This window comes from Gobius niger (genome assembly GCF_951799975.1).
Source record: "Gobius niger genome assembly, chromosome: 7".
In the NCBI taxonomy this organism is placed as follows: Eukaryota; Metazoa; Chordata; class Actinopteri; order Gobiiformes; family Gobiidae; genus Gobius; species Gobius niger.
In genome coordinates, this window is record NC_136858.1 from 25,727,994 (window position 1) to 25,740,905 (window position 12,912).

Genomic DNA, 12,912 nt, shown 5'->3' on the forward strand with positions numbered 1-12,912 from the left:
TCTCAGTATGGAAAAACGGTGGCCTATTCCTTTAAGATATAGAAGATTATCAAAACGAAACGAAATATTAGAGTGTGAGACCTTTTTTGTGCCACTTACTAACGTTCATTGTGTCTACTTGTGTTACTAGTATAACTTTCAAGGTTGATTTGCTCAGACACTAGTGTCCAGTGTCTAAGTGTCTCCTGTCTGACCAAATGAACCTTGAAAGTTTTTTGTTTCTAGATGCTGACTTTTATTTTGGTCAGGCAGTGTATGTCTACATGTTTTGTTTCCTCAGATATTATTATATTGGCGTTGGCACAGGAAATGCATTTCAAACTTGCTTGTAGTAAACTCTTAATGTCTGCAGTACATTTTGTCCACCGCCCGACTCAACATTATTGATTTGATCTCAGTGGTGTCACACGTGCGAGTATGACCCACCGCTGCTATTTTTACTTCCCATCAACAGCTCTATGCGCAACATATACGTTTCTATGTTCCTCACCCCCCCCACACACACACACAATACGCCCCTCAGACAGCCCTGCCGCAGTCAAATGTAAACAGAGTCCAAGGGAAGCCACCCGCGGATCAGTTTTCCCTGTACAGCCGGCCCCCCATGGGCGCTGTGTAAACCCCTGCCCTGCCTTTCGCCTCTCCGTTTCATATAGGCCAATGACAAACGCACGGAAAAAGACTAACAAAGCTAACAGTGCATACAATACACGGCCCCCGTGCAAACAAAATAAAGAGGAGATGAGCTAACAGCCACAGCGAACGCAACACAAGCACTCAAGGAACAATCATCCTGTGTAGTCATAAAATTTTCATCCTGTGCATCTTGGGGCTCCCAGAATGATTTACTTCCTGTTAGGATAGACACACACTTACCCTTGAACTGGGCTCCTTAAATAGCATGTCCATATGTGGCCGAGGTTTATGCCAGAACAAAAGCAGACACGAAAAGAAAACTCAGTACAGTACAAGAGAATGGCTTTTACTCAAAGGTTGCACCGATCCAGCTTTTTTGCTCCCGATACTGGTGTTTGAGTATCTCCCAATAACCGATATTTACCGATACCAAGAGACTTTCTTAAAAGCTGCTTTCTCTGAGTGAAAAATGTTATTGACTCTTTACTCCATTTTAAAAGGGGCTAGATGCAAGTTGGCTCGTTTATACTCACTACTGCCACCTCAGGTCATACGTGTAACTGCACTTTCTATATCAAGCTTGTGCATGACGGCACTTTGGACCCGAAGTAACAACTTTTTGAGGGACAGTGCAGAATTTTAGAGACAGTTGTGCTGAACAGGTCTGGGCTCATTCTATACATCAGGACATGGCTGGACCATGTAGAGGAGGAAAATAATTTTAACATTTTTAAACTCTGTGTATAGTACCTTCAAGATCAATAAAGTCAGATTTTATTGTGATGATGTTACAGATCAATTATCAATAATATCTATTTATAAACTATTGGATAAACTATTATTTTACAAACTATTGGATAAACAAGGATCACTGGACATATCAACACTAAATATCCTTGGGTATAAGGCTTTAAATTACATCACCTATAAAGAACTCACATAAAGTGATCCGATCATTACAAATATGTTAGATCAGTTATTTTTTATGGTAAAATACAAACACTTGGCTTCAGCAGTGGTTATTTTATTTATTAGGCTACTTTATGGTATTTCTATCATAGTTTCTGTCCCAGCCTTGATTAGTTGCCGCTAGCATTAGCATGCTAACACTAGCTTTAGCATACTGTCGCAATCCAAAATACAGCATGGCCATATCATACACTTAGATTTAGGTGGTGAAAGTTGTGTTTTATGATGTTGAGAGGCAAAGCTGGTATCGGTTCAGTGTTGGATATTTGTAGCCTTTGTCCATGTAGATTCTAGATTTAAGTTGTTCAATTACTACTTTGTATCAATTAGCTGCAATGAATCTGATTAGTTGTTTCAGTTTATTCTGACAACACAAAAATGAATAATGAAACATATTGTCCTGTTCAAATCTTTGAGGAGTGAACTCTGATCTTGAGAGAAAGAATCAAGAATATACACACACAAAAATGCAACACAACAACATGTATAAGTCATCTGGTTGCTCCTTTTGTGTTATTCAGTCGCATGGTGTTAGATTTTACACCAGATACTCTTCTCACACACACATAGTTATCGTGACCGTCACGGACAAAGGGGGTTAAGTGTCTCACCCAGGGACATAACAACAGCGTCAGGTGACCTTTTGAGTCCCAGACAAACACTAAGACTCTAGTGCTCTATGCTCACTGCAAAGCTGACATGCTAAAAGCTTCATGTCACAAAGCTGAAAATCCCGCTAGTTTCACGGTCCTGAAGGGCAGTGCATCCTTTTTGATAGACGAATATAATCCTCACTGTCCTGTAAACTTGCACCAAACCGTAAATTGTGGAAAAACTGACAATGTTTCATCGCATTCCTTACGTAAAATGCATCAATTTCAATTCACTGCATATTAGTCAATTATGGAAACACATTGCAATGATCAATCAAGTGTGAACACAGAGCTGAATTCATCTTCTGTTATCGCACCAGAGCGGCAGCCGCATCGATTAATAATACACGGAATACAAAATCTATAATCCGCATACAAGGCACTGTATCATGGTTAGTGGTGGCGTGAGCATTTTACTGTCAACAATAAGACAACAAATGACTTATGATGGCACAATGTTATGCGCACACAGATTTCTGCAATGCTCAGCCCAGGCAAAACCTCATGAAACATTACTCTATTATTTGGGACATGTATTCAGCAAATGTTCTTCTCTGCAGCTCTTTTGTAAAGCAAAAATATTCAGAAATGGAGTCAAGTCAACTTTGAGGGGAATAATAATGTAGAACTAAACACCAGGGCTGAATTAGGTCCAAATGAGGACTGAATTCAGATTAGACCAATATTACAGGAGATCCAAAACAAGGCCAAAGAGCCAAAGGGCAGGTTTCAGTAACTATGCGGAAACTGTAGGTTGCATATTGCTGGTATAGTCATTAAGGTTGCAAAAAAGGCATCAAATCTAGTGAACTAGATGTGAGAAATATCAGAACTTTATGCGAATATGAATATGCCCGCTGGCTGTAACTGAAAATGCTGGCACGAAATGATGTCTAAATAAAATGAATAATATTAGAGCTGCAAAGCACAATTTGTTGCACACTTCCATGAAACAAGGAAGATCACAAACACCGTTATTTTGCATTATAGTTTTGTACAATAAATCAAACTTTTTAACACCAAGTACCACCTGATAAAATATTGAACCTAATAAACCGACCAAATATCGCCCCATAAAGTATTTGACCTTCAAAGTGCCTTCAAGTCTAGATCAAATCAGGACCGAACCAGGTCTCAAATAGATCTAAGTTGGACAAAATTATAGACAAAACTTCAATTAGGATTTTAATTTGTCGCTATTATTTGTGCAGAGCATTGAATGATAACTGGTACTCACATGGCAGGCAGCAGGTGTCAGTGTAATGGATAATAAGCCTTGGTTGAGGATAGAAGCGTCATAAAACTTTTATCTAAACAGATGGTGTATCACATTGTCGTGATAACAATGAGCCAGGGAGATGCAGCGATTACCACACACTTTGTATTGACGCCAGGATACATTTGCCGCATATTATTGACTGATGCGCATCGGAAACTATGAAATCTTGGCATGTTTGATGTAATAACCATTTCCTGATTGACCTTTGGGATGACTTTTAAAAAGTGCACCGGGGCCGGTGTTTTGGAGAGTGCTGACGGTGCTGCTGCAGATGTCGATTCAGTGAGAAGCAGGAGACTTTTCTGTCAATGAGGCAAACTCACAGCTGACCTAATAAATATGGATCTGGTCTTGTGCCGAAACATAATAGATCAGCGGGTCTCAAACAGTGGGACAGGAGCCTGCGGAGTCCAGTGCAGCTCAAATAATGATTTAGTTCATTTTGGTGAAGCTTGTTATTCTGGTGCTTGTATTGGATTTCCACTTTTGAGCAGCTTCTCCCCATGTGGTCCTAGTGCTCCGGTTTCCCCATCTACCTAAAACATGCAAAATCCCTATAGGCAAAATCCCTATAGGCAAACTGAGATAACACTTCATCCCCTTTTAGGTTTGTCCATTACTGCTGGTGTGAAACAGGTGTAGTAACAAGTGTGGTTTTGTTCAGAAAAGCTCATGTTTAGGTGGTTTAGTCCCGTTATGGTTATTTTCGTTCAATTAAATGGTAAAAAACACAATATCTGAAGTGGTTATTTCGAACCTTCAGAGGTTTGTGAGTCACAGACCAACTTGAGCCTTTGCTCGGCAGACAGCATCAGTGTGTGTGTGTGTGTGTGTGTGGCTCTCACCTGTGGAGGCAGGGCAGTGGGAGGCTGGCTGAACAGTGCAGAGTGAGACCGGAGACCATGTGCTCTCCTGATCGTCTGACGAGAGAGAGTGGGAGACAGTACCTCCTGCTGAAAGAAGCACAGAAACATATTCTGTTAAATCCTTTGCTGCAGCATAAAGGAGATACAATAGAAAGCCGAGATTTCTTCAGCATCACAAAATAAACAAAAGCAATATCTAGCCCAACAATGAAGGCTGTCGTGTCGGGGATGGGAGAATATCTCGTGCCACCAGCTTGTGTGATGTTAAAATCTCACAAAATGTCTTGTCACTGAAGAAAACAAAATGTGTTGATAGGACCAATATTGACAGATAAACGCCTTTTAAGTTGGAAGAAAGATATTAGTAGATAATTAGTACCAATTATACACGAGGCAAATGAACACTGATATATTATAGTAATAAAACGATCCATGAGGAGAGATTTTTCCTCCCAAAACCTTTAACATGTCCTCCTGTACAAGGAGGACATAAGATGTTCTGACAGCTGCAGCTCAGAGGGGCTGGAGTGTCAGCAGGGATACAGAAGAGAGGAGATGATGATGATCTTAAATAAATCAAAATGGAAATAATATTGAGTGGCCTGTAATAAAACAGAGTGAAAGCAGTCACAGCGTTTTATTATCATTATCATGCACGCAGCCACACCACAGTTCAACAAAGTGGCATGCGCATGAGATACATGTAAATGAGAGGCACTCAGCAGACAGCTTCAGTTCTGCATTGTGTCTAAAAAAAATCGGCTAAAAATAATGAGCGGTGAAAAGTGCTGGTCACTTCTCTGAGCAGGGAAGAGCCATTTGCTTTCGTGCTGCGATGGGGAAGTAAGTGTTCGAGCGTAACAAAAGGAGCAGCAAATGTTGAAATGTCCTGCAGACGGCGTGGAGATGAAAGTCCGGTCCAGCCTGAAGCAGCAGCGGCAGCAGCATCGGAGCAAAACATCGGATTATCAGCGAGTTAAGAATCAGGATGTGTGATTTAGGATGCTTGAAATGTTTCTTATCGTTTTTGCTTTGATGTTGCCAGAATATCTGTGGATAGTTTAATACGATCTGTGTGATACTCTCCCCATTGTGGCAAATTAGAATGACAAAAAATGGTCACTTCAACAGAGGCAAGAAATTGTGCCTCCAAAAGAAAACTGTGATATCTCTACAGCCATTCTTTTGCCTGAGTTTGGAGACAAAACCAATGTAACAGTTTCAAAGCTACAGCACTGTATCTCTGCTATACGCCAATATTTGCCCACCTTGATGGGCTCCAATCAACTCAGCCAGCACTCAGCAGGGGGTACTTGAAACTGTTTCTCATTAAAGAAGATGAAAATGAACAGCATTTGAAGAAGGGCAGCTCAGTATATCGGCAAATTAATGTATGGATGGCGATGTATTGTAAACTCATTGGGGTCTTCCATTCCTGCTCACGTTCCCATTAGCGGCTGAACAATCCAACGCTCGGTAAATTCTGCTTCGTGATGATAGTAAGAGTCGACATCAAAGGGTCGACTCTTCCCATCACCGTCTAAATAATCGTCAATACCGTTGATGTAGAGGGTATCCAATAACGTTACGAATCCCTGCTCGTACAAGCCCCCACTAATGCAATCATCACCTACAAGTGTGAAACTTCAACTTCCCCGTTGAATCCCTTACCGTGTTAAGAGGCCAAGGTGTAAAATCTCAAACTCCATTACAACTACAGACAGAAATATGCAGTTTGAAATATTTCTTTCCCTAAAATGTGCTTTGCGGAGTGTGCAGTGAAGCAGGTGAACTGGAAGGAATGCGATAAATCTTGACATTTTTGATTTATTCTTAGAAACTCTCTGCAATGAAAGAAAGACCGCAGTCGCATTTAGAGATGTTTGGAACGGAGAGAATCCGTGCGTGTTTAACTAAATAATTATCTCGAGCCACTAGACTTTGAAGATGATCAAATGTGTGATAAACGAGCTGCCGAGTGCATAAACACGGTAATCCGCAGTGCGCGTTTAGCGTATTTAGATAAATGGCAAATCTTGGTATGACTGGGCGGTAAGACATTCGTATACAGATGGTACTTCTGCATTACTCATTATTATTTATTCGGCACTTTTGAATTAGCCATTAAAATAAACTGGGCCACTGCTTAGTCCTGTTTCAGTAAGACTTGTGTAGTATTCGACAGGCCGCAGGTGGTTGTGGCGTCTCGCTGAGCTTTGACCAAACAACCCCTGCGCCACACACGCTGCAATCAATATTAATCATTGAACCGGTCTGTAATGAGACATTTCACCAATCGTCTAACGACATAGCATCCAATGTGTCTTCTTCCATTATCGTAACCCCAAACTGAGATGCCGGTTTGATACAAATTCTCCCAGCCTGTTATTACACACACAATTAGGTTTCATCTTACCAGCATCCGACACGCTTTTTGACAGTCAAGGACACGTGTCATGTTATGCCCATTCGAACCTTGAACGCTATCGCTTCAGAGCCGACCACCACACTGGGAACAACACTTTGAGATCAACGTTGCAAGATTAAAGTCGGATTTTAATTGGTTGAAGATTTGGCTTCTTAGCGAAAACCCCGCAGACTCCAGAAACGGCACGCCCCAGGGACAGAACGGCAGCAGTCTGGATCGTTTTCCCCCATTCCCTCGTCCACTTCTTGTGTTGTTGTAATAGACATGCGGCAGCTCATTTTCACTGATTGTGTTCATGTGTGACACCACGGTTTTGAAGTAGTATCACGAGGTATTAGTAGTCTCGGGCCATGGCTGACCACCCACTGCATCGTGCAACGGAGCTTAAGCAACAATATCACTCACAAGACGTTGTCCTCGACTGATATGCAACGGACCTTAGCACTAAGATAGCACACGGCAGAAGGATTAATGCTCCGTGCTTATCTACGACAAGTCAGGCAAGAAACCAAAGGAGGGGCCGAACGGTGAGACTACACAAACTAAACCATAAAAAGGATGTATAGGAACTGGCAGAGGAGTTTTACCAGTCAGCGAGTGCGGAGGAGGGATGGAAGTTGTCCAGCTATTGACTATGCAATGTAAAATATATTTACTGAAGCCAGGCCAATGCCAAGAACCAAACAGAGTTGTACTATGGGAAAGTGAATTCGCACTGACGCAATGACCTCAATTCATCTTCCTTTAGATTTGGCCATTTAGGAGTTTGAGAAAAAGTTCTCAGTTGTACCTACTCTCAGCAACTATGTAAAGCTTTTTATGTTTCCATTTTTCTTTGGCATCTCAAGACAATGATCCAATCAGAAAGCAGAATGAGCCTGACGCTTAGGGCTCCCTGATCTGCGGCTAAAACCGGTTAACATAAAACTACTTCTGCAATCGCAGCTCCTGTCCCCAACCAAGTCTGAATGAGGGATGTCAAGATTTACCGGTTTTACAATTATTGTGGCTACGAAAGCTCACGGTAAGTTAATTGGTAATTGTGAGCATTGCAGGAGCCACGGTAAACCGCCGTCACGTCTCATGAGCCGCAGCGTATTTATGCCAAACGGTGCATCTGTAAAGACTGAAGAAACTCAGTCGAGTGTGAAGAAATCCAGCCCAAAATAATAATCCAATGTGCGGACAGAAAATCTTTTCCATTTTTGCACATATTCTGTAATGTTGCCAAGGGAAGAGTCCCAAAAGAACTGTGTGCAGCTGTGTTTGTCACAGAGAAAACGAAGGGGAAACTGTGCGAGCACTTGGAAATCAGATGGTAGGTTCATTTGTTTCATTTGTTTTAGAGAGAGAACATCTTTTGAAAACATTCACACCAAACTGCTTCCTTTAGATATCGCTAATAATAATATTCCCTCTTCCTTATTTTATAGTAACCTTAATAAATCCTTTTCGTAGCCCCTCTGGGGGTAATACAAGTGTTAGTGGGATGATTGTGGGGTCTTTCATCTCCCTCTGGTGTCTCTGGCCAGAAAAGCGCCACCAATACACACTAATGGAATCACGAAGAAGAAGCTAACAGGCTAACGGGCAAAGGTAACTGTGGGCTAGCGGAACTTACACACAATTTACAGCCAAGTTTGAGTGAAAAAAATGATCTCCATTGTGTAATTGGATGTACAATATCCCTCTCTCCCTTTGTCTTTTCTATCAGTGTAGTATTTACTCTCACGGACAATTAATGAGTGAAAAAATGCAACATGCTACAGCACCTGCAGTGGCATTTATGGCCTCGAGGGGCATGAGTTACTTAGTTTTGCTTTAAAATCATTATTTTAATAGCCTGATTATTGTTTTTTACATACGAGACAAAAGGTTCAATACGTTTTCAATTAAAACAACCGTTACATGAATATAAAAATGTACAAATATGCCTTATTTCGTGTTTGTGAACATTTAGACTTCATTACAATAATCGTGAATAATCGTAAATTGCAATAAAATTCCTCACAATAAGTTTTGAATTGTGACATCCCTAGTCTGAATTGCAGGCCTCCAGTAGTTAAAGCTGAACTCTGAACGTTCTTAGCTTTCAAATGAGGGATGGTACAGTTAGGCCTGTCACGAAAACAAATTTGCAGTTCGATGTATTGAGGCAGGAAAGTATCGCGATAAACGATATTAATATTATTACTCTAACGATGCTGGATACAGTCAACTCTCAAAATGACAGGAAACCTTTGTTCTAAAAGGTGCATCATCATATCCTAAAACACCACACGAGTAATAATAACTCAATTTGCTTCAGTGAAAAATCAAAGTTTTACAAAGAAAGAATAGGGGGGAAATGCTAATAAATGTACAGACGATAAATATCAAGCCCAAAAATGTATTGTCTGTTTTTCATTGAACAATATCGTTCTAGGTACAGTATATTCACTTATAATACAACTTGGGCTTGTGTCCTTAAATGCAGCTCAAGGCAACCCATGATCAACTCTAGCTCTTGTCCCAAAAATCTAAATTAAGTAAATGCTACCCACTCTGCCACAACGCACCAGTGAAATACGAAATGGCCGGCTCTTCTGAATGGGACAATCTAACAATTTAACACTAACCTAAAACCTACTGAGCGATAATAAAGCCCTCGAAAAACGACAGTGAGGAGTCCTGCTGAGAAACATTGAGGAAAGTAATTGCAGGTGACGAGTGTTGAAAAGTCACTGTGAAAATATGCATAAAATCCAGCAAATATTTGTCTGCTCCCTGATGAGTTCAATATTTGCCGGAGTTTTGTGTTTGAGTTTGAGAAGGCTACGACAAATCAAGCTCTCACCACAATAATGAGATCCCCACAGACTCCATAAACGCACCGCTGGTTTTAAACAATGCTTTCCATTCTACTATAGCGATAAGGACTTCCCATTACCGCACAGTTATTCTATTAATGTACAACTATACTGTATGTCCTTGTATGGCACGGTGCAAGTGTTTTTGTGAGGGCGAAGAAGCAGTTGTTTAAGACTTCTTGAATCCATTTTGGGGCAACTTTTTCCTGTACATGTATCTTTGTCAATTCATTTCTGTCTTTGTGGGTTCCACAGTATCTGCTCTGATCATTTGCTGAATGCGTCACAGGAATTCTGGACCATTTTTAGACTGTGGCCCTGTCCCAATACTCGCACTTCCACCCTCGCGCCCCTCATTTGCGCGTTCCCAGTGATGGGTGTGAGTGTGTAGGGTGTCCCAATTCTCCAGAGGGTTCTTTCGCCCCGCCCCCTTTGCGCCCCGATCTACACTTTGCTAAAGCCTAAGCAGACCTCGGTGAAGCATATTGCCCATAATTCTTTGCGGTACAGACCAAAAAGGCAGGAAAAATGGCTGCGTCTGCGGATCCTGTGCTGAAAAAATGTGCTTTTAATGAAATATTTTAACTTTTATTATGCTGTATATGTGTAAATACAATCAAGGTTTCATTCCTTTTTTTGTGCAATCATTCATAAAACATCCAATTTAAATGTTTCACTTCAACAATGATGTATAAAAACATAAAACTTACCACATACCTGTTACCCACTCTACATTTAACGTTAATATTATACAGCTAGCTCAAATAAAAGACTAACATGTTTTAACGTCAACTCATTAACTACTATGGCAGGACGAAACTACCTTCAACTTTATTAAGTTTAGATCTGTAACCTGTAACCTGTTCAAACGAGTGCACACTTTGTAGAGGAGCGTAGGGTGCAGTGTGGGTATTGGGACAGGGCCAGTGACAAGGGATGCACCGATCCGATGCTCCTATCGGATAACGAAGCCAATACCTGTAACCACAAGCCTGTTACCTGATATTGAAAAAAATACGATATCAGGTAACAGCTACAAATATACAATACTGAATCGATCCCAGTTTTGGCTCTCAACGCCTTAAAAACACAACTTTTACCAACTAAATCTAAGTGAATGTCATTGTAAAGCTAAGAACCTGGAGAATTCAATCTCTGAGTTAATTTTAATCAACGTCAATGTATTTTTGATCGCCTCGCAAAATTCTGTGGTTAGCCATAGCATGCTAAAGCTAGCGGGAGCATGCTACTGCTAACGAAAACTAATCAAGGCTGTGTCAGAAACTATGAATGAAACACCTAAAGTAGCCTAATAAAATAAAATCGGCCATGGCTGAAGCCAGTTGTTTGTATTTTAGTTTAAGAAATAACTGATATATATACATAAACATATTTGTAATGATCAGATCACTTAATGAGAGTTGTTTATATTAATGTAACCTAAAGCCTGTCATAACTAAGAATAGTTAGTGTAGAAAAGTCCAGTGATCACTGTTAAATGTTTATCCAAGAGTTTATCAAAAGATATACTTGATAATTGATCTGTACCATGACAATAAAATATGACTTCATTGATCTTACAATGGAGAAAAGAGTCAATTAAATTTTTCACTTTTAAGAAAGTCTCTGAGTATCTGCCAATATCCGATATTTACCCATACCAAAACGCCAGTATCAGTGGCAAAAAAGCATCTCTAACTGTGACCAAAATAAAAAACTGCATTAACCAGGAGGAATACATGTTACCCTGATGTTGAAGTAACACAAGAGCCTTAGATATAAAACTCCATCTTTTCATAAGTTGTGGTGACTCAAGAAGATAAGGAAGTAGCCATGGTCAACTATTTTACCATTTTCTTCTAAGTCTTATATGTGTGACTAATGTATAAAGCTGATGAACTGAATTTCCTCCTGGATCAATAAACCGTTTGGCTGCCAGTTTGTTTTCTGGCTTGGTGAATAGAGCCTTTAACCCTAAAAACTAAAAGGTTTAAAGTTCTAGTCTGGGCCCAATCTTCTTCAAATCGCAAGTGTGAAGAGTGATTTTACACTAGACTGCAGATAGGGGGGAAATCGCTAAAAAAGATACGCTGCCCCAAATAGGTCAGGTGTGGGGAGTGATAAGAGTCTTTGTGAAGATGGGATGGCAGACCTGTAGATCCTCTGGGGCAGGGCTTGCCTTTCTTGAGATACTATGGATATGACTGTCAATTTCTGTATGACAAACAATCAGTACAATGCATATATAAAACGTCTCTACGGGGATTTATAATGTATACAACCTACTTAACCTAAGAACTTACTCCTCAAACACAAACATTCAATTCAGTATTTTCCCATGTTCTGTAATTTCTTCACTACAAAGAAAAATCACAGAGTTTCCACATTTGGAGCATTGTTGCCTCACAGTATTTCTTCTTTTCCTGTACATCTCTGAACACTGTCCTCAAATGCCGTGTTTTCTAACAACGATCCTTCAGGCAAGACAGATGTTTGAGCGCCGTAAACAATAGCACAATCACGCTCCCGTTCAGCTGTAGCTTGGATACATTTTCAGTACAATTGCTGACCTCTCTGCCGTGCCTACAGCCCACTGAGGTGAGTCTATTTCTGCAGATTGGATTGCACAAAAGGACAACAGCTGCTCTCACAAGAGACCTACGACAACATACTAGCTAGCATCATACTCTGCCTACTCTCGTGGTGCAATAAAACCCCAATGGCTATGTCCCTTTAGAGAATACTGAGCACTGTGAATGAAAATACAACTTCTTTAAAGGGACTATACAGAGTTTAAAAATGTTAAAATTAAGTATTTTCCTCCCCCTACATGTTCCAACAATGTCCTAATGTGTAGAATGAGCTCAGAGCTTAGTTGATGACGATAAGGTACACAGTTGCACTCTCCGTTGGTTAGAAACATCATGAGGTAAAGATGTCAAGGCTTAATAACCCACACAGTCCTGCATCCATGCTCAAGTGTGTGTTCGTGGTAATGACAACTGGGAATTATTGGCACTGGTGAGAGCAGAGAGGTTACACTTGCCAAAGCAGTCTCACATAAAACTGGTCATGCTGGAGTTTAACAATGTCTTGCAGTCTCTCAAGTGTCGAACACTAGATTATAATTATAATGAAGATAATAACAATACTGTCACAAAGAAGCAGAGGAAATGTACTAGATTGCTTCATGCTACATTTTGTTATTTGTTGGTAGAGTTTGAGTGGACAA

At 40.5% G+C, this 12,912-nt stretch overlaps 1 protein-coding gene across 1 annotated transcript in view; it reads right to left on the bottom strand.

Annotated features, from left to right (window-relative positions):
- mcu (mitochondrial calcium uniporter) overlaps positions 1-12,912 on the bottom strand; it is a 94,659-nt gene that overhangs the window by 44,863 nt on the left and 36,884 nt on the right. Inside the window, exon 2 of the mRNA XM_079559795.1 lies at positions 4,383-4,490. Coding sequence (XP_079415921.1) covers positions 4,383-4,490 — 108 coding nt within the window. The remainder of the gene's footprint in view (positions 1-4,382; positions 4,491-12,912) is intronic.